This window comes from Trichosurus vulpecula, chromosome 3 (genome assembly GCF_011100635.1).
Source record: "Trichosurus vulpecula isolate mTriVul1 chromosome 3, mTriVul1.pri, whole genome shotgun sequence".
NCBI lineage: Eukaryota > Metazoa > Chordata > Mammalia > Diprotodontia > Phalangeridae > Trichosurus > Trichosurus vulpecula.
In genome coordinates this window covers 125,138,357-125,161,040 of record NC_050575.1, presented here as the reverse complement: position 1 = coordinate 125,161,040, position 22,684 = coordinate 125,138,357, and the positions used below count along the sequence as shown (strand labels likewise).

The following is a 22,684-nucleotide window of genomic DNA, read 5'->3' as shown; positions in this document are numbered from 1 at the left end:
TGCAACTGTCCAAATCACTTTACTTCTATGGGTCTCCATTTTTCATCTGCAAACTTGGAATAATATTATATACCACCTATATGAATTTAGGGCAAATCCCCTCACTTCTCTATGCCTTAGTTCCCACATTTGTAAAGTGGATATTAGAATATTTCTGTGACCTCCCTAAAAAAGAATAATGTGTGTAGAAGTATTTACAAAATGCTTTATACATTCAGGCAGTCATAGTTAATGTAGCATTGCCTACAATAGGCAATTATAGTACCTGAAAGAAGACCTTTGATCATAGAGGTGACTCAGAATTCTATTTATCATTCCCAGATTTTAGGATTCGACATTCTTCTAATGAAAAATTTGAAGCCTATGTTGCTAGAAGTAAATGCAAACCCCAGCATGAGAATAGAACATGAACAAGAGGTAAGCCATCTCTCTCTCTCACTCACTCTCACTCTCGTTCTCTCTTTCTTTCTCTGTCTCTCTCTCTCTCATGTCATCATCTTCTATGTTATAAATATTTTCAAGGTTAACGCTTCAAAAAATGCAACATTTTGTCTATCTGGGGCCTTCCTCCCTCAGTGGAGGTCATATTGTTACTACTTCTTAAGAAAGGATCTTCATGAGTGGCAGCAGCCAAAAAAAGAATCATCCTTTAGTAGTTAAACCTCTCGGGATGTGCCTCTTCTAATCTAGCTAGGCTGGTTCTTGGAATACAGATGGACATATAGTCCACAGTTAAACTCAGAGAGTTTCAAACTTGGCTTGGACCTGTCAGAGTTTGGACTCTAATGGCATAGCTGTCAAGAAGGGCCAGAATATCCCAATAATTAGGGAAATATCTGGAGTTAGGAGAAGATAACCTTTGCCTGGGAAATGGAACAAGAAAGGCTGGAGACTAGAGGCAAGGCTGGCTGATTACTACAAAGACTATAGGACAGTGAAATCTCAGGGCCTGAGCAGAGTGACTAAGATAGTTGTTGATCTGAGCACAAAGCTAAGCAAATTTTTTGAAGATTAGAGAGCTAAAATTCAAGAAGGGCAGAAGAGTTTGTATTTTTTTCTAAATCCAAGCTGCTTCCTGGACAATTAGGCCTTTTTATTCCAAGGGGATATATGACCTTTTCTTGCCAGTACTGATACCCTTCATGGTCTCATGTGGGGCTTGCTGATTCAGCCATTCCTGATAAGTTGTGGATTCATGTAGTAACCTTCCAAAATCCAGAGTCACCTCCATACCATTTTAGAGGATGTTTTACATCAATAATCTGACGGATTTGTGATATGTTAATAGAGTTGTTTCTTACAGTGATACAGATTGTGACCCATTCAAACCTAGCCATCCTGTGCTACCTTTATGCAAATCCTCCTATGAATTCTCCCTAGGAGTGGGGAGGGGCATGTAGAACCCTACCTACTTGAGATCTGATCTAGATTTTTTGATATTTCATTAATATTTTTAAAAGATAAAGCATCTAGAAATATACTGATTATTAATATTCTTTCAAATCTGGATATTTCCAATCTTGTTAAACTTGGAATGTCATGTAGAAATATCCACATGCCGGTCTTTCATATTTTTAAGGTCTTGAAAAATAGAAATGGGTAGCCTTTTCCATCAAATTTGACATGTGCTAATTAATAATTACCAAACATATCATCAAACTGAAATTATGTGAATGTGATTTAATCCTGTTGACATGTCTAGTTCACAAATATAAACAATCATTTAAAAAAATTCTCATCAATTCTTTTGGTCATCATTCTTATAATAAAATAACATACATAAAGTGTTTGTGATTTTTTAAAATCTAGACTTGCGATTTCATTGGTATAAGGAACGTCTGGCAAGGAAACTCCATCTACTGCTGCAGATCGGCAACTGCTTTAAAACTTATAGCATTAGAGAGTTGCTAAGTGGCTTGTCCTGGGTCACTTAGCCTCTGTGTGTGTGTATGTGTGTATGTGTGTGTGTGTGTGTGTGTGTGTATGCAATATGTGTTTATATATGTATATATCTTCTCATCATTATACATATATTTATATCCACATCTTATATGTGCATATGTATATATAAATGGGGCTGTATAAATATCCCCACATAGTTATATATGCTATATATTATATTTATATATGTATTTATATTATATGTATGTGTATAAAAGATGGGGCTTGAACTCAAGTCGCTGTGACTCTAAGATCAGCTCTCTATGTACTATATTATTTTTTCTCTCTCATTTATAATTTACAAAGGATTTTTTAATATAGCCTATCATTTGATCTTTAAGAGAGCCCTATGGTAGGGAGGGGAGGTACTATAAGTATTGTAATCTCCATTTTATCATGTGATTGGGTCAAGGCCATATAGTAAAGGAATGACAAAGCCAAGATTTAGCCACATCCCCTTCCTTCAAATCTAGATTTCTTTCTAGTCTCTCAAAACTGCCTCCCTAGGAAGGAAGCGGAGTATACATTTCCTGTGAGGTCAGTAAATAGTCTAAATATTATTGTCATCCATTTAGTGGTAGGGAAAGTAAGGCTCAGAGTGGCAAAACAAAACACCCATAGTTGCACAGCTAGTAAATGACAGATACAGGACTTTAACCTAAATCTTCAGACTACACTACTATACCATTACAGGTATAAAAATCACTCATAAAAGTCAATTCTTGCCAAATTCCTTGAAAAATTGTAAATGTGTAGTGTGTGTGTGTGTGTGTGTGTGTGTGTGTGTGTGTGTATCATGGCACCCCCACATTCAATGTATGTGGTTTGTAGAAGGAAAATTGACTTTTGGTCAGAAGATTTGGTTTACATTCTGCCTGCCATTTACTAGTTCTGTAACTGATGAGGATGTTGTTTTCAGTTTCCCCACTTCTTAAACTGAAAATAATAATGCTTAAATGACTTACCTCATTGACTAAGCTGTTATGAAGATAAAATAAGGTAATATATGTAATGTGCTTTGTTATCACAAAGTTCTAAGAAGTTGGTTATTTTATATAAAAGGCTTGTCACCTCTAAGACTGAGTCAATGATATTTTTAATTGTATTCTATATCCTAACATTTTCACAACTTAATAGTCAGGAATACGGCTTAAGCTAATACAGACAATGAAGAGAGTATGCATTTAGCACTGAAAAAACTGTCTTCACTGTAACATAGAATCCTTTGTAATTCAAGCTTTCTCCAGGGGTGTTTGAAAATGTCCCAAGTCTTGTCGATGAAGAAGTAAAAGTAGCAGTAATCAGAGATACTCTCCGCCTAATTGATCCACTGAAGAATAAGAAAAAAGAAAACCGGTAAGCATTTTTATATAATTTGCTTTTCATCATCAGTACTTTATAATGTCTTAAATTGGGTAAGTTAAATTCTTTGGGCTGCAAAAAAAATTGCATTCCAGTTTATTTAAAACATTTAAAAATATTGATAGTATATGATTTACATATCAAGTAATCTAATAATCACATTTGCCATTAATGAATAACATGGCATCTAACCAGAGTGACTCACAAGATTGAGTATTAAAAGATATGCATATTAATCTGGCACATGGGGCTTGATTAATGAATACTTGCCCAACAGAGATCAACTTTGGAATAAATCACTTGTAGAAGTCATTTCCCCCCCAAATTTCTTGCAAAATAGTAATGTAACACCCATATTTATATTGTATTTCCCTTTGAAGATCTCAAAAACCTTCAGTATATTCTTGAATGAATAATCAAAAATGTTAAAGTTTGAAGGGACCTTAGCACATAAAGTTAGAATCTAGATCATATAAAGTTATAGCTCTGTGACCAAAAACATAGATGGCTAGAATTCTGAAGTACTTACCACTCAAAATGGATCTGTGATCTCATCAATGTGGTTAGTTACTCCAGCAATGCCAATTGCAACCTCTCTGTGACTACTCATCCTGGACAACTCCTACATGTGTCTTCCCAGAAAATGCTTTGTCATTCTTGATATTTTGATAAGACCAGTAGACACACAACACAGGCTATCTTTTGGTTATCTTTTCCTCTCACCAGATGATCAGTCCATCTTTTTTGCTCATACATTTTTTTTTCTTGTAACTCTCCTTTGTAATTCCTTTTTTTTTTTTTTTAATAATACTTAATGATACCTACCATGTGCCTCTCCACTGCTGTCTGGATGATATTCATTTTTCAATTCTTTAGATTAGTGTTGACTTCTAGCCATATGATGCCACCAGTAGGATACTGGAATTAGAAACATGGATCTTTGTTTCAGGGAAACTTTGTTCATTAAAATAACATTGCAATCCAACCCACTTTATTTCTTTTATTTAATTTTGGGCCTAACTTTCTATTTTTAGTGTTTGTCCAAATATATACATTTATATATGTGTGTATGTGTATGTACATATACACATACACATACATATGTATATATATGTGTGTGTGTGTACATCCCTACATGTATGTGTATACATGTGTGGTGGATGAGCTTTCTAGATTGTTCATCTAACTGCCTCTCAAAGTCTGGAGGATAGCCATCCTTCATTCACTCCATATTTCTAAGTGGATTTTAGACCAAACTCTTTAGGGTGAGAGTGATCATGAATCTCCTTCAGGAGGCTTTACAGTGTTCCAAAACTTGATGAAATTAATACAATGTCATCTTCAAATAGAATCATCTGGAAGACGGTGAGGTCTTTGGCATTATTCTCTTCAACTTAGTTTCTATGCTGAATCCCTTCCATTAAGTTGTAAATATCTTTGGTGAGCATTTGGCTCCTTGTTTTATGCTTTGCCTGACATTAATAATCAGAAGGTTGTTAAATGGAGCTGTTATATTTTTCAAGCAATCATAAATTGTTGACATAGGCATAGGAGACACCTTGTTGGAGAAGAATTTGTAAGGTGGCATTTTGCTTCGCCATATTGAATGGTTTTTTTTAAGTCAACAAACAGTAAGCACAGTGGTATCTTATATTCTCTATATCTTTCATTCACTCTTATGATGATAAAGATGTGTTCTACTTTGGAATATCAGTTGTGAAAATCCATCTATTTCTTTCTAATATCTCATGAAGGATGTCAGTACATAAAAATTTTATGTAAATGGGAAAGCAGGCAGGCATATAGGTCAATAGTTTATATTTTCTCAGAAAATCTTTTCTGTAATTATAAGGCAGTTATGAGGTTTTTTTTCAGTGCCATTGGTATTCTCCCCTCTCTTAGATACCTTGAGAACCTATTTACCTCAATATCCCTCCCCCCCCCAATTGTGATGCCTCGTTCATGGGCCTCCTTTCTTTCTACTTGGTGTACTCTAGATGCTTCTATTTTCTCCTCTCCCCCTCATCCCTTTCCCTATTTCTCTCCCCATCTCTCTTTCTGTTTGTCTTTTCCCTTCCAACTCTCTTCCCCTCTTTTATCTTTCTCCCTTCCTCCCTTTCTTCCCTCTTCCCCCACCCTCTCTCATTCCCCCTCTCCATGATCCTCTTTCCCCTCTCTGTTTTCTTTCTTTCCCTTCTGCTCCTCTTCTCCATCTCTTTCTTCTCTTTGTCCCAACTTACCTATTTTCCTCTCTTTCTACTTCCTTTCCTCCCTCTGTCTCTGTTCCTCTCTCATTTTCTTTCCCTCTTTCTCTCCCTCTCCTCCTCTTCTTCCCTCTCCTCTCCCTCTGTGTATTTATTTCACTATTTCAAGAATTTATGATTTCTTTCATAACTGTGAGTCTTTTCTCCAACAATGAAGATTGTGGCCTTAGATTGTGTTCATGAGTTGCTTTGTTGAAAATAATTACCTGGTGGTCAGAAAGTAATAATTAATTAATGATTAGTAAATTAGTGACCTTTTCTTAATGAGCCTTTCTGCATTTAGCTAGCTCCAAATTATAGCTTGCACTGCCCAGACACAGTCTGCCTCTGGGCCTATAGTCTAATCCTTTCTAGCTTGGTGGGACCTATTGAGAGTCAGAGGCTACCTCCATTTGTGCTGATGAAGTATCATAAGTACTGATTTTGAGGCTGCCTCTACTTCCAATAAAAGTTCTAAAACTCCTTGAATGAATGGAAAGTCTCTGTTACTGAATTATCCTGTTGCTTATATTGGTGACTTTGTTTCCTGCTCAATTATAATAAGATTGCATAAAGGACAAGTAAATTTACTATTTCAATTCTTTTAAGTAATATTTTCTAATGGTTAGACTTCTAGGCTGTAGGGAACCATTAGAAATCACTTACTTAATTTCATTCTGCTTCAACTAGGTTGGCTTGCCAGTCCTGTTTGTGATGATGGCTCCACAGTTTGTGTTGGTGGTGGGCCCTTTTTCATAACAGTTGCACACATCCAATCTTTTGCCAAGTCATTTCTACTTTCACAACATCTCTTATTTCCCTCTCTCTACTTACACAGCCATCATGCTGGTGCACTTCACACCTAGCTGGCATCCCTTGTCTCTCTCCACTCTAATCCATCTTCCACTCAACTGTCAAAGTGATCTTCCTAAAATTTGGGTCTGACCATGTCATCCCATCCTCACCCCTCCGTTCTATAAAATTCATTGGCTCCTTATTATCTGTAGGATAAAATAATAAATCTCCTACTTGGCTTTTGAAGCCCTTCACAACTTGGTCCTTTCTAGTCTTTTAAAATTTTACTCTCTTTCACCTACTCTATGATCTAGTGACATTGATATTCTTACTATTCCTCCCACTTAACACTGATTTCCTGACTCTGCCTTTTCACTGGCTGTCCCCCTTACCAGCTCTTCTTCTATGTCTCTGTCCCCTGGCTTCCCTTGCTTCCTTCAAGTCTTAGCTCAAATCCCACCTGCTACAAGAGAACTTTTCCAGTGTCCTTGTCCCCTCCCCAACCCCCAAGCCCATTGCCAGTTCTGTCTCTGTGACATAATCTCACATTTATACTACACGCAAACACACACACACACGCGTCAATATATATCAATATCAATCATATACATATTTGTTTGCAAATATGAGTTTTTTTTTCTTTCTAAAAAATACTATTTGTCATATGAGATAGTTCTTGGGGAGGAAAATAAAGGAGGGATATTTGGGATAATTATGATGACAGTGTCAGAAACAGAAAATATCAATGGAAACTCATTTTAAAAAATAATATGAACATCTTGAAGGCAAGAACATGTCTTTTTAATTTCTTTGTATCTTCAGCACTCAGTGCAGTCCCCACACATAATAAGCACTAAATAAATCCTTGCTTTTTACTCTTGTCCCACTGGACCATGGCTTCAGAGAATGGACCAAAAACAAGGTCTGAAAGTATTGTTATTCCAGGGCTCAAGAATGGGTATAAACTGGACAAGTGGAAGGGGAGAGGGAAGAAGGGGCATTATAGGTGGAACAACAAACTTGAACAAAGACCCCAAGGTGTGTATATACTCAGTTAAAGTTAACTAGTCCAGTCTGATGTAGAGTACATGAAGGGGGCTGTTGCTTAGGGCCAGATTATGATTGGCTTTGACTTCCAGGTTAAAGGGATCAGATTTTATTCTGTAGACAATGAGGAATCACTAAAACTTTTGGTATGAGGGAACAATAGAATCACAGACAGCAGCTATGTACTGGGAAGTTTACTTTAACAGTAAGTGTCATGAGTAAATCTTGCTCTCACCGGATTTGATCTGAGGAGGGAATACCATACACACTCAACTGGGTATCTTACCCCACAGGAAAGAAGGAGGAAGAAGATAAAAAAGGGGGGACGATAGAAGGGAGGGCAGACAGGGGAGGAGGTAATCAAAAACAAACACTTTCGAAAAGGGACAGGGTCAAGGGAGAAAATTCAATAAAGGGGGACAGGTTAGGAAGGAGCAAAACATAGTCTTTCACAACATGAGTATTGTGGAAGGGTTTTACATAATGATACGCATGTGGCCTATGTTGAATTGCATGCCTTCTTAGGGAGGGTGGGTGGGGAGGGAAGAGGGGAGAGAATTTGGAACTCAAAATTTTAAAAACAGACATTCAAAAACAAACAAAAAAAAGTTTTTGCATGCAACTAGGAAATAAGATACACAGGCAATGGGGCATAGAAATTTATCCTGCCCTACCAAGAGAAGAAGGGAAAGGGGGATGGGGAGGGGAGTGGGGTGACAGAAGGGAGGGCTGACTGGGGAATAGGGCAACCAGAATATACACTATCTTGGAGTGGGCGGGAGGGTAGAAATGGGGAGAAAATTTGTAATTCAAACTCTTGTGGAAATCAATGCTGAAAACTAAATATATTAAATAAATTAAATTTTTAAAAAAGCCTAAAAAAAACCATTAAGTGTCATATATTGGGCACCTATGAGGTGGCAAATTGGAGCACTGGCCCTGACGATGAGAGTCAGGAGTCAGGAGGACCTGAATTCAAATTTGAGCTCGGATACTAGTTGTGTGATCCTGGGCATGTCACTTAACACTGTTTACCTCGGTTCCTCATCTATAACATGAGCTGGAGAAGTAAATGGCAAAACACTCTGGTATCTGTGCCAAGAAAACCCCAAATGGGGTCGCAGAGGATTGGACATAGCTGAAATGACTCAACAACGAAAGCTAGATGTATTAGAGAGGGCCAAGACTGAAGAAGGAGAGACCCATTAGGAGGTTATTATAGTAGTCCACTTGAGGTAAAGTTGCAGAAAATTACCTTGTTGACTGATTTCTCAGATGCATATTTAAATCCAAGTAGTATTAATGTGCTTTTTGTTGCTTCCTCCATTTCGTAGGGGTAGAACCTGAAATATTGCTGATAGCTTTATAGACATCATAATGTGAGTTTATGAAGTATTTATAAACAGAATTTTATTTACAGCTTGATAGGCATCTAAGCATGAGCACATTATTATCATATGCCATGGTTAAATTTGGTACCACATCCAAAATCTATGGTTCTATGCAAAGATAACAAGGTGCTTGCCGTGGGACTAGATTGTGATAATGCCCGTGTGAAGAGCATAGACTCATAGAATGTAGAATGTTAGAGCTGGAAGAAATCTTCCAGAAGTATCCATGTGGCCCACAACATCCCCTTGAACCAGGTTAAAATATAATTTGAAAATATTTAACAAAATAAATAAAATACAATAAAATATAGGTGATAGCAATATGTGGTTTTCTAAGTCAATATGTTTCCCATAGGAATCCTTATATACAGTTTACTGACCCTGTTTCCATTTGAATTTGACATCACTGCTCAAAAGTATCAAAAACTATGGAGTGGTGAAGGAAGATGAGGACTGAGAAAAGGACATGGGATTCAGCAGTTATGAAATCATTATTGATTTCATGGATTCAGTTTTTATCTCTATGCATTTATTCAGCCCTAACCTTTCTCCCAACCTCTAGTCTCACTTCTCCAAGTGCCTATTCAACATCTCAAAGTGGATGTCCCATAGAAATCCTAAATTCAACATGTCAAAAACTGACTCATTGTTTTCCCTCTAAACAAACCCTCCCCTCTTCCTAACTTCCCCATTACTGTCAAGGGTACAACTATCCTCTCATCTACCTAGGCTCATTACCTAGGTATCATCCTTGGGTCCTTATTCTCAGTTCCCCCATATTCAATCATTTGCCAAGTCCTATCATTTCCACCTTCATAACATATCCCTTATATGCCCCCTTCTCTAACACTGCTGCCACCCTAGTGTAGGTCCTCCTTACCTTGTGCCTGCATTATTGCTATAGCCTGCTGGTGGGTCTCCCTATCTCAAATCTCTCCCCATTCCTGTCCTTCCTTCACTTAGCTGTCAAACTGATCTCCTTTAAACACAGGTCTGACCATATCATCCTATCCCTTCCCTCATTCAGTAAAAATCTTCTGTTTGGCTTTTAAAGCCCTTCATAACTTAGCCTGTCCCACTTTTCCAGTCTTCTATGCACCTTCCTCCCCTCCACATATTCTGTGATCTGGTTATATTGGTCTCCTTGCTGTTCCTGGAATAAGACATTCATCTCCTGAGCCTGGGCATTTTTATTGCCTGTCCCCAGTACCCAGAATGCTCTCTCTCCTCATCTCCTCCTCCTGGCTTCCCTGGCTTCATTTAGTTCCCAGCTAAAATCCTACCTTCTACAAGAAGCCTTTCCCAACCCCCCTTAATACTAGTGCCTTCCCTCTGGAGTATCTTATTGTACATAGTGTTTGCATGTTGTCTCTCCCATTAGACTGTGATTTCCTTGAGAGTAAGGATTGCCTTTTTTTATCTCTAAAGTGCCTGGCAACATAGTAGGTGCTTAATAAATGCTTGTTGACTGGAATTGACTTGCTGGTGTAATCATGATGATGATAACTGAGATTTTTATAACACTTTAAAGTTGCCAGAGTGTTTTACGTATATATAAAATATATATGTGTGCATATATGTATGTGTGTATATATGTATATATATATGTGTGTATATATATACATATAATCTTATTTGATCTTCATATCAATGCTATGAGTTAGGTACTACATGTTTTATTATTCCCATTTTACAGATGAAGAAATTGAGCCCCAAAGAAGTTGTGTCTTGATTTGCCCATGGCCAAACAGTTAATAGGTATCAGGGGCAAGATCAGGGGGCTCCAAGTGTCCAGTATGGTATCTGGGGGAAAAAAACCTGAATTTAGAGTCAGAGGACCTGGGTTCAAATTTTTGGTTTGCTGCTTACTACCTGTCTGACATGAGAAACTCACTTAACATCTGTGGACTTCAATTTACTCCACTGTAAAATCGGGACCAGCTAATATCTAAAAGCCCTGCAGCTCTAAATCCTTTGATCCTCTGACTTTTAACTATCTTCCATAGGAGAGGTGAGGATATTTGTTTGTCCAGGAGCTGTGTCACAATAGAGATGAAATAGGCACCCTAACGGTCTTCTGCTCTCTGTGCCCTGGATAATGTGTCCTTTTCCTCCATATAGCATCTTTGGGAAGTCTTTCTGAGACTTGTGCCTGCTATCTTGATGCCTGATATCTTAATGCCACTGGAATATATACACTGATTCAGGTGACGTCTGAGGAACCAGCCCAGTAGTGTATTAACCAGTTATTGTCCAGAGGAGAAAGGATATGCTTCTTTGTGAAATTCTTCACTGAGGACAGTTTGTAAGATGGATTGGTGCAAAGAGAAAATTGTATGCAGGGTGAGAAACAGCAAAGAAGACTAGGAAAGAGTCAGAAGAGTTTGGTTCCAGTTTTTGCTCAGTTGTTTAGTGGTTGTGCAATCTTTGGTCAGGTTACTTTGACTTTTTGGGTATCAGTTTCTTCATTTGTAAAGTAAAGGGTTAAACTCTTATTTCTAAGGGCCTAATCAGTTTAAAAAGTCTGCGTTCACATATGCCATATGCCAAAATCTCTTTTAGCTTTCAATATTCTGTGGCCTATATTTTATATATATTTTATGTTTATGTATATATATATATACATATATATATTATATATATATATATATACATATATATATTATATATATATATATTTTATGTCAAGGAACCTTTTAGCTTTGTGATTCTGTATTCCAGTACTCTGAGGGACATCCTTAAAAGTATTAAATTTGGAGTCAAGAGAGACCCATGGAATTCCCCACATAGTCATCATACATATTGTTTCTCCCTTTCCTTCTTTCTACAAGTGACAGAGATAGTATAGTGTAAAAAGCAATACGGAAGAACATTATTGTCAGGAGATCATGGTTTGAATTCTTAATCTAAAACTTTCTATGTGAGATCATGGGCAAATCTGATCCTCATTTTCTTCTGTAAAATAAGGATAATACTACTTGTGCTACTAAAGTCATAGGGTTATCATTAAAAAAAACACCTCTTTGTAAACCTTGGAGTACTATATATAGTACTTGGAGTACTATATATAGTAATGTGGTCATTTTGTTCATTTTTTAATTAATATTCTATATTTTAAGCTCTCTTTCATTCCTGATGTTTTATGTTCTATATAGTGACATTCTTTGAGGTACTGAGATCTACATTAGGGTGGTGAGGCCTACATTAGGAGCTTGTAGGAATGGAAAGGAGAAGATAATGAACAAGACTGCAGAAACTCAATTTGCAAGTCTTGGCAAGTAATTGGATAGGAGAGTTCAGGAAGAGGAAGGATTCAAAGATGATGCTGAGGTTTCAAGCCTGGGTGAAAATTGCGATATTATTAATGCAAATAAGGATGTAGGTAAAAGATAAATTTGGTTTACACTGTGTGATTTTATCATAGCTTTACCTATTAGATGTTATCTAGTCTGCCTCCCCTCTTACCTCATTTTACAGATAAGCAAACTGAGACCCATAGTTAAAATGATCAGTATCAGATATTAAATTAGTTTTAGGCCCAAGAACTCAACCCAGGTCTCCCAACTCTTAATCCAGTGCTAACACCTGTAGTAGCAATTTAGATCTGAAGATCTTTCCCACCCATTAATAGGCCATGTTACCTGCTTACATCACAGGAAGCCTAAGTCACATGTGGTGGGAGGAGCTTCCTGACAGGAAAAGGAAGTTACATCACAGGAAATGGAAAGAGACAGAGACAGAGACAGAGGCAGAGAGAGAGAGAGAGTGCAGTTATGCCTGCTAATGACTGCTAATGGCTGCTGTCATGATAGTTAGAGCTTAACAGGCTGACTTAGCTGTACTGTGAGTTTGTCTTTGGGAAGACCCCAGCAGGGGGTCAGAGAGGTTTTGGGATGGTGAGGCTCCATGTTGTGGTATTATGTATGGAATGTTTTACTACTCTGATAGATTGGATAAATGGCTTGTGGGATCTGGTTCTCTGGTGTCTGAATAAATGGTTTACTTCTTCTGCCTTCTATGTGGAGAGTCTTGTATACTTCGCGATACAGAACTACATAGGCATCTTGACAATTATCATCTACATTGTTATTGTTGCCTTACTGGTACAACACCATACTACCATGATATACTATTAAGACAGATAGTGGGAGATAAGTAGATATATAGGTTGGAAATGCAGTCTTAGAGAACTGGAAGGAGGTAGGACTGGTGATACAGACTTGGGAGTCATCTGTTTATTTTTTATGTTTACCAAACATTTTTTTTTCTTGAGCTGTAGCTATTTCTAGTATGGACATCCTTACAGAAAAATATTTTTGAAGTGCAGGGATATTCCCAATGTAGATAAGCAGCCAAAATTCCATGGCTTCATTTGAGTTCTGAAGGATCCTTTGGGATAAGGTCATCTCCTATCAGCAAATTTTTTAGGCTACACTGACCAAAAGTACCGTCCAAGAGCTTACATATAAATTAGACTTACAGAGGCAGTGTGATAGTACACAGATAACCCTGGAATGGAAGTCTGAAGACCTGTATTCTGTAGCTGTGGTTCTGAAACCAATTCACTGGGTGTCTTGGGGGAGGCCACTTCCCCTCTTCGGTACTTGTTTATCTGAAAATAAAAATACGATCCCTAAGGTCCTTCCAGGTTTGAGTTGCCATCAAGTTACAATGTTAGTTTTATTTTGGACAACCTATTTATGGAAAGTTATGGTGGCCCTAATTAGGTGAACAGTAAATTAATTGGTTTATCAAAATATGGAGCAAAATATAGGATTAAAATTATGGTTGTGTATACTTTTGGGGGAGAACTATAACGGTTTCTCATACATTGAACCAACTCTAAAAGTTTCCCATACAATTTCTCATATATGCATCCGTAGTCGGGGTTAACAAACTGTAAAAAATGTATGCTGGGAAATGTGTCAAACCAGATTTTGAAAAAGTAAGAACAGAAAAAAATTGAATAATAAATCTTTTGCATGTGCACTATTTGGGGGTGAGGAGACCACCTTTCCCGTTTGAAAATCTTCAGATGATTTGAGTATGGTGGAAATATTAATTGGGTCCATTGCATTTCCCTTGAGGATGAAATGGAACCATTTCTTAGAATTACAGGGAATTTGGGGCTTTTAGAGATGGTTTGATTGTGTTATTTCAGACTTACATTAGACACGAACAGATTTCATTTGATGGCAGGTATGCATGATTTTGAATAAATTAACAGCAGATGGAAAGCAACCTAACATATGGACAGTCACCACTGACGGGGGTGGGGTGGGGGTGGGGGTAGGGGGCGGGAATGGCATTGTTTCAGCAACACTGAATTTTGCTATATTCCTTTCAAAGCCATTCCAAAGTGGTGATGAGGTTACAAATGTATTTGGAAATTTCTTTACCAGTTGCTCTATTGAATTTTAAATGTGAACTTTTTTTCTGAACCTAGAATTGTTTGCTCTTTAGAGATAAGGTTTGGCCATTAAAGTTGAGGGTACTTTGATATTTTAATGTAAATATTTCTTCTACCTCTATACAGGTCACAAACCCTTCTCATCCTGTATAATTCTTAGCCACATCCTCCCATAAGTCCTTTACAGTGGATTTACCCGGCATACTGGAGGGCTTTCTTTAGGGCTTTTAATATTTCACTGATGCCAGTTCAACATTCAGGCTGTCCATCTGTTATCCCTTTCTCACCATATGACAAATCTTCCTTCCTTTTCTAATCATGCATATCTTTAGTGGTATCTTTTTAATGCTACTTGCACCCAACTCATTGTCCATAACCTTTTATCACTCACAATATGTCTCTCCACTGCCATTTGAGTTGCCTGTAGCTTTGGTTCTTTGGAGACTGTAGTGTTCCATGGTTCATGGCCATATATAGGATGATTAGGATCATATTAGCATTTTAAAAATTGGACTTTTGTGTCAGGAAACACTGAAAGTATACATTCTCAGGGGCAGCTAGGTGGTGCATTGAGTAGAGCACCAGCCCTGGAGTCAGGACCTCAGACACTTGACACATGTACTAGCTGTGTGACCTTGGGCAAGTCATTTAACCCCAATTGCCCTGCCAAAAAAACAAAAAAAAAAGTATATATTCTCCTGAATATGAATCCAACTCTCCTCTTCCTCTTCAATTCTAGATTTAGATGCAGTACCTATCCAACATATATGTACTGATAGACTAACTGGTTGCCCATTCAACTCCACGTTTTAGTTGGGGCAACATCTATTCTTTTTTTTAAAATTAATTTATTTTTAGTTTACAACACTCAGTTCTACAAGCTTTTGAGTTCCAAATTTTCTTCCTCTCCAACCCTTCCCCCCTCTCCAAAACGGTATGCAATTTGATATAGGCTCTACATATACATTCACATTAAACATATTTTCACATTAGCCATGTTGCAAAGAAGATTATAACCAATGGAATGAACCACGAGAAAGAACAAAACAAAACAAAAAAGAGAGAACAAATAGTATGCTTCGATCTGCATTCAGACTTTGTAATTCTTTCTCTAGATGTAGATAGGATTTTCCATCATGAGCCTTTTGAAGTTGTCTTAAAACCTTACATTGCTGAGAAGAGCCAAGTCTACCAAAGTTAGTCATCGCACAATGTGGCTGTAACTGTGTACAATGTTCTCCTGGTTCTGATCCCTTCACTCAGCATCAGTTCATATTAAGTCTTTCCAGGTTTTTCTGAAGTCCACCTGCTCATCATTAACATCTATTCTTTATCTATTAGGTTCAGACTCTTTGGAATGTCTATAAATCTTATTGAAGAGACTCTGTACTATTCCAGGACCTGATGACACATATTTTCTAAGCATTATCATGTCTGTTGAGTGAACCCTATGGCCAAGAGAATGTTGGAAATGGAAGGAAGTTTAGAACCTAGAGTGTTAAATCATAGTTCTTAGAGCATGAAAACAGGAAAAGACCATCAGCCATGGTGTAATGCTAGAAATAAAGGGGTCTTAGACTACTATATCATGTTAGAACTGGAAGGGCCCTTTGGCACCCCTCAGTCTAATCTTCTTATTTTATAAAAGAGAAACTGAGACTCAGAATGGTTAAGCTACTTGGCCAAGGTTGTGAAGTTATTAAGTGACAGAGGTGTAAATTCAAGCCCAGGGTCTCCGAATCTGAATCCAGTGGTCATTCTATCATAGAGAACCCAGAATATTAGAGACTGAAGGCAGCCTGTCTTCATTTTTCCAGTGGTGAAGCTGAGGTTGAGAGGTTAAATGACTTGTCTAAGGAGCCACAACTTTTAAGTGGCATAACCAGAATTTGATCCCAGCCCATTTGAAGCCAAATTCAGTGTTGAGAAGAAATTTTCATTCCGGAGAGAAAATAAACTTCTGAAGCTGAAGAAACTCTTGGTAGTGGTAAATACCTGGTAAGAATAACGAAGTTTTTCAGTTTATTCAGCACACTTTAAACACTTAAGGAACTAAGAGAAAAAAGTTAGGATAATAAGCTGCAACCTGAACAGGTGGATCTTCAGCTTGTGGAAGGGTTCATTTTCTTTTAATTAACCATTAAATTAAAATGAACAAGAGAAATTCAAGGAGTGGCAGTTTAGGATTCACCCTCAAGCAAAATATCAGGAAAAATAGATGTTTCAGAAAGTATGTAGATTATTTTTTTCTCTTCTTTTTTATAAAGTTTTGACTTCCCCACATAAGAGCATGAGTCACATGGAATCTGAGTGTTCTTGAAGCTTTTGTTTCTGTTGTGATATTCTTAGTCCTCTTGTCCCAATCTGTGACTCTTCTGGGGCACTGGAAGGAAAGATATGGCATGAGGGAAAGAGAATGATTCAAAATTTACTACTTACTGCTTCTGAGACCTTTATTTAACAAGTCACTTCTCCAACTCTAGGCCTTAGCTTCCTCATTTATAAAATGAAGGGGTTGGACTAAATGATCTCTTAAGTTTCCTTCTAGCTCTGAAAGGTTTGATCCTATGAGCCTATAGAGTGACTCTGGCCCTAACTGAAAGATCTATTCCCTTTACCTCCTTCCTGACAATTCATTTACTTACGGTGAGGAAAATATCATACACCTGACACTTCATTAACATATACTCTTGCTCAGGGTATACTACAGCAGCAAAGTATATATTATATTCTCATATTTAAAGTTTTTTTGTGCTTTATCTATGAAAGAGAGGGTGAGAAAAGAAATGTCCCATAGTGACTGGTTAGTTGAGTTGTTTTTATCACTTATCACACTGTCACTGGCTAACTTGATGCTGAATCAAGTATGATGCTTGAAGCAGTATCATTATTAATAATAGTAACAATAATAATAATACATTTTTAACACCTTAATGTTTAAAAAATGTGTTATATACAACAGCTCTGTGAGGTAGGTAGGGTAAATACTACTTTTAGAATAAGATTTTAATTAATATCTTCTGACTCTCTCTCTCTTCTTTGTGTCTCTGTATACATGCAGATACACATGTGTGTGTATACACACACAAACACACATTATAACATAGTCATTCTATCCAAGAGCTGAGAGTTTACTAGACCAAAGCCATATGGACTCTCGAATTGTTAGAGCTAGAAGGGAGCATAGAATTTATCTAGTTTTTCCCTTCTTTATTTCATAGAAGAGGGAACTGAGGCCTAGAGGGGGGATGTAACTTGCTCAAAGTCATAAGCCTGATACACAAGTATCTTCAGTGCTTTTTCCACCACAACATATTGCATACCTAACCAGGTAATGAAAAAATAAAAGTGCTATTCATTGAACTCAAGCACAAGATTTAAAGTATGTTTACTTAGTTTTTTACTAATGTCTTCATTTGCTTAAACATATAACTGGAAAATCCAATAATAAGACAAAGTAGAGGAGCTGCTTTAGCCCAGAAGAATACTATCATTGCAAAGGATCATGAAGTGTTAGAATTGGAAGGCACCTTTGACCATTGGATGTTAGAGTTGGAAAAGACCTTTTGTTGTCTAGTAATTCAGTTGTGTCCAACCCCATTTGGGGTTTTCTTGGCAGACATGCTGGAGTGGTTTGCTATTTCCTTCTCTAGCTCATTTCACTGATGAAGAAACTGAGGCAAACAGGATTAAGTGGCTTGCCCAGGGTCACACAGCTAGTAAGTGTCTGAGGTCAGATTTGAACTCAGGACTTCCTGATTCCAGGCCTGATAGTCTATCTCCTGTGCCACCTAGCTGTCTCCTGGAAAAAAAACCTTGGAGGTCATCTAGTCCAACTCTCTCATTTTAAATATAAGCAAAATGAGAGCCAGAGAGGGTTAGTGATTTGCTGAAGGTCATACAACTAACTCCTGAACAGAGACTAGAACACAGATCACCTGATTTCTTGTCCCATATCCTCCCTACTATGACACACTGCTTAAAGAGTATTGCTCTTCATGACATTCCCAAATATAATCTCTTTTGAATGTGAAAACTTCTTAATGGACCTTGGATTTTATAGATTAGCCAACCTACCAGGATAGTAGTTTATTCATAAGCACTACCTATAAATGATGTCACTGTAAGACATAGTCCATGAAGAACAGAAAGAGCAAAAATTATCTAATTTAATACCAGCTTTTGTCAGTAGTATAACATATACTACTAGTGAATGAAGAATATTATCAACAAACTAGTCTTCTAGTAGAACTGAAGCACAGGTCTAGTTTCATGATTTTGTTAATCTTCCTCCTGCCCCACCACATCATTTATGCTAATTTCTTGACATAAATAAAATATTAAGTGATGGTAAAGTTTAATCTATAAGGCGCCGATGTAAGCTCATTTAAAATATGTGTTCTGAAAGGGGAAAATGAAACAGATTTTCCCCTTCATTTTCTCTCTGTTGGTTTCCAAGCAAAGTCCTGGATGCATTCTTAATTTTGATATAAAACTTCCTTATAACAGCAGCAAAAAATAAAAACTGAACATTTCTCTAGATAGCAACAGCATTTTCATCTTGTTTGGTTTAGTATTAAGAATCTCAAGAATTTTAGAACATTAGCTCTTGAAGAGACTTCAGAAAAGACTTAAAAGAATACTTCAGAAGAGACTTGAAAAGTTAGAACTAAAACAGAACCTTAGGAAGGTAGAATTTTAGAACACAAAGTTAGAACTGCTATGGGTAGGGTGGAAATGGGGTGGTGTAGTCTCCCTCTAGTGCTGCCACTAGTCTTTAAGGACCATTTTTTAAAAAATAGGTGTAGGGGAAGATGAAATTTACTTGCATTATGCCCATTTTCCACCGTGTAAATTGAATTTGGGTTTTTGAGAGTGATATATGATTGAAAAGAAATTTGTATACTTAGATTAATAAAGCTGAGCAAGATTATAGTCAAATATTTCTCCAAATTTTATCTCAAATTGAAAATAATTTTCTCAAGATTTCATCAACTTTCCCACTTTCCTTCTAAAGATTACAGTAACTTATTTTAGTGGATCCATAATAGTATTGTTATGGGTATTCCCTTCATTGGTGCAAATTACCACCTCTATATGCATTCTCATCTTGTTCAATTCTTGTCCATGTCATCCAATAGATCCTTCAGAGAGGACCCATCCAACACAATCGAGGACCTTCTCAAAAAAAATTTTTTTTAACATTTCATAGGTACTAGTATACTGTTTGAACTGTCTGTCTTTCATTGCTCTTAATACCTGACTAGCCATTTTCAAAGCATATATTTTCTTAATGATAGCTTTTATGCCATTTCTTTCATGCAAGGTAATCTATTGCTACTCTCCAGTACTAGTGGTTTTTTCCTTCATGCTTCTGAACACATTAGGCCAGGTGTAAGATTCAACATACTTCCAGATCATGCCTAGGCTAATGTCTTTTAGCGGTCTCACCTCCTTTGAGATTCACTCTCTTCATCTACACTGCCCTGCCCAGATCCTTGTGGTTGTCATTTACTGGGCTCCTGATGACGCGTGCTTTTCACAAGCTGTTAAGTATGTACCTTGCTCACAGAATTCCTTTTGCAGGCAGTGATGTATAGACTGAATTCAAGTTCCAGCTTTGCTATTCACCTGTGTGAATGAATGAATGAATGGCATTTAATAAATACTTACCATATGTCAGGACCTGTGCTAAGTGCTGGGGATATCAATACAAAATTGAGAATCTTAGCCTTCAAAAAATAAACATAAGAGAAGACAACACAAATTGAGGAGTAGTTGCCTGGGGAAGGAGAATCTGGGCAGAGCTAGGGATGGTAAATTAATACATAGGACCTTTCCAGCAACATTAGTAGTATTGATTTGATTACTGAGCCCAGAGCAAAAGGTGGAAAGAGACACATATAGTGTCAGGGAAGATGGTAAAATGTGAAGCATGGTTCTGTTTGATCTAGGAGCAGGCTAGAAATAGGGGGCTAATCGAATTTACTTTTGCCATTTGAGACAGGCTGGCCCCAGAACAAGATTTCCACGTGTGAATAGATTACTTCTGGGGTTTGTTTTTGTTTTTGTTTTTCTGGTGGTCTGGTCAGAAGATACTTATTCCAGCAGGGGAGAAGCATTTTTTTTAATATAGCAAGATCCATAATAATGATCATGGGATTTAAGTAAGGGAATGGATCTACTTCATCAGAGACGAAGAAGCACCTGCCAATATACATCAGTACCTTTTGTGAAACTGATAGCATTAGAAAGTTATTTGGGACAGTGAGAGGTTATGTGACTTACCCAGAGTTACTTGGTCAGTATATGTTAGAGAAAGGACTTGAATCCAAGCACTTCTGGCTCCAAGGCTTGTTCTCTCCATTATGTTAGTATAGCAAAAATAGTTACAAAACATCTCCCCTCTCAAAAATAAGGAACAATTTTCCCACAAAAACAATTTTCATGGGAATGGTGGGCTCAGCTTTTGAATAGGATGGCAATAGACCACAGGTCAAGCACCACTCCTTCATTAGTGTCAGTTCTATGTCACCAAATGCCTATTGGACATGTCAAACTGGATGTCCCGGGGACAAATTGAACTTAACTTATCCAAAAATTAAATTTACTTTCTTTCCCCCCAAATACTCCCCTCATCCAAGCCCCCATTTCTGTCCAAGGCAGCATCGTTCTTCTAATCTCTCACGGTTTAAAAATTGGTGGATTCGTCACTCTTTCTTACTCTGCATATCCAATCAGTTCCCTAATTTTGTCATTTTGACCTTCACAACCTTTCTTACATCTGTCCTCTTATCTCCACTAAAATAGAATAAGCAAGTGATTTAAACTGTCTAGGCCTCAGCGTTCTCACCTGTAAAATGAGGGCAAGCAGGCAACAAGCATTTATTAAGTGCTTCTGATGTGCCAGGCATTGCGCTAAAGAGTTAGATTTAGTTTTTTCTAAGGCCATTTCTAACTAGATCAATGATTCTATGTCTGTGTCCTTGGGGACTTCAATATTTGTGTTGATCTCTCTTCGAATACACTGAGCTCCTACTTTATTAATCTCATCAATTCCTGTAGCCTCTATTAATGGTTATCTATCAATTAATTATCCAAATCATTATGTAAGCCTGCCTCAACCTCCCAAAGGAATGGTCATACCTTAGATCTCCCTATCAAAACCGTTCTGCCTCTGTAAGCTTGAATTCTAAAATTGCCTTCTCTAATCACAGTCTCCTGATTTTCTCTGTGCTCTACTCCACAAAAATAAAAATAAAATCTATCCTCATCACAAACTCCAGTACTACTATTTCTTAATTATCTCCTATTCTTTTGACCCGTTTTTAGGCCTGATTTTCCTCCCTTCACAGACTTTACCTTACAGCTATCATTGTGCTGTCTTCTACCCTTGAATCCCAAACCCCTCCTCCCCTGACAATCAGCTAGCATTTGTTAAGTAAGACTGACCCAAGTGCTGATCTAACCACTGGGGATATGAAGAAAGGCAAGAAACGGACCCCACTTTCAAAAAGCACAGCTCACATTCTAATGAGGGAGACAACATGCAAACAACTTTGTACAAGCAAGATACATACATGCTAAATGGTGGGTAATCTCAGAAGGAAGGCAGATAGATTAAGGAGGACTGGGAAAGACTTCTTCCAAGAGGTTCCCTTCCTTAATTCAAGCTATGCAGTCTGAAATACTGGGTGAGGTTATTTTCTCTTATACCTGTGTTGCTGAATGCTACTCAGGGAAGAAAAACAGTGAAGCCAACTGAATCCACAACAAATTCGTGTTAGTTAATCTCAACTCAGTTCTTATTGTTGCTTTTAAGTCTTTTTAATATTCCCTCCTTTATTCTCTTCTCATATTTCTGATACCAGCTGTTCCAAACCATTTTCCTTGATCCCCTTACCCATCTCTCTCTCTACATTTGTATATCCATCCCTAATTTCTGAACTTTCATAATGAGAGTTCTCTTTTCTCTGTTAAATATTTCCACTTGGATGTCCTGCTGGTCTATAGAGCCATTGTACTGACCTCATTGTTGTATACCTGTGAAACCTGGACAGTCTACCAGTGCCATGCCAGGAAACTGAATTGCTTCCATTTGAATTGTCTTAGGAAGATTCTGAAGATCACCTGGCAGGATAAGGTACCAGACACTGAGGTCCTTACTCGAGCTAAACTGCCAAGTATTCAAACTCTGCTTCAGAGAGCGCAACTCTGATGGGCTGGCCACATTGTTCAAATGTAAAATGTTCGCTTGCCAACAAGACTATTTTATGGAGAACTCACACAGGGCAAGCGTTCACATGGTGGTCAGAAGAAGTGATACAAGGACACTCTCAAGGTCTCTCTCAAGACCTTTAGAATTAGTTGTGTGACATGGGAGTCACTGGCACAGGACCGTTCAGCATGGGGTTCCCACATCAGGGAAGGTGCTGTGCTCTATGAGCAAAGCAGAATTGAAACAGCTCAAAGGAAACACAGGATGCACAAATTTA

At 37.6% G+C, this 22,684-nt stretch overlaps 1 protein-coding gene across 2 annotated transcripts in view; it reads left to right on the top strand.

Moving 5' to 3' along the window:
- TTLL11 (tubulin tyrosine ligase like 11) overlaps positions 1-22,684 on the top strand; it is a 255,439-nt gene that overhangs the window by 75,318 nt on the left and 157,437 nt on the right. For both annotated transcript variants that reach the window (XM_036750193.1, XM_036750194.1), the window contains exons 5-6: positions 322-417; positions 3,179-3,297. In XM_036750193.1, coding sequence (XP_036606088.1) covers positions 322-417; positions 3,179-3,297 — 215 coding nt within the window. The remainder of the gene's footprint in view (positions 1-321; positions 418-3,178; positions 3,298-22,684) is intronic.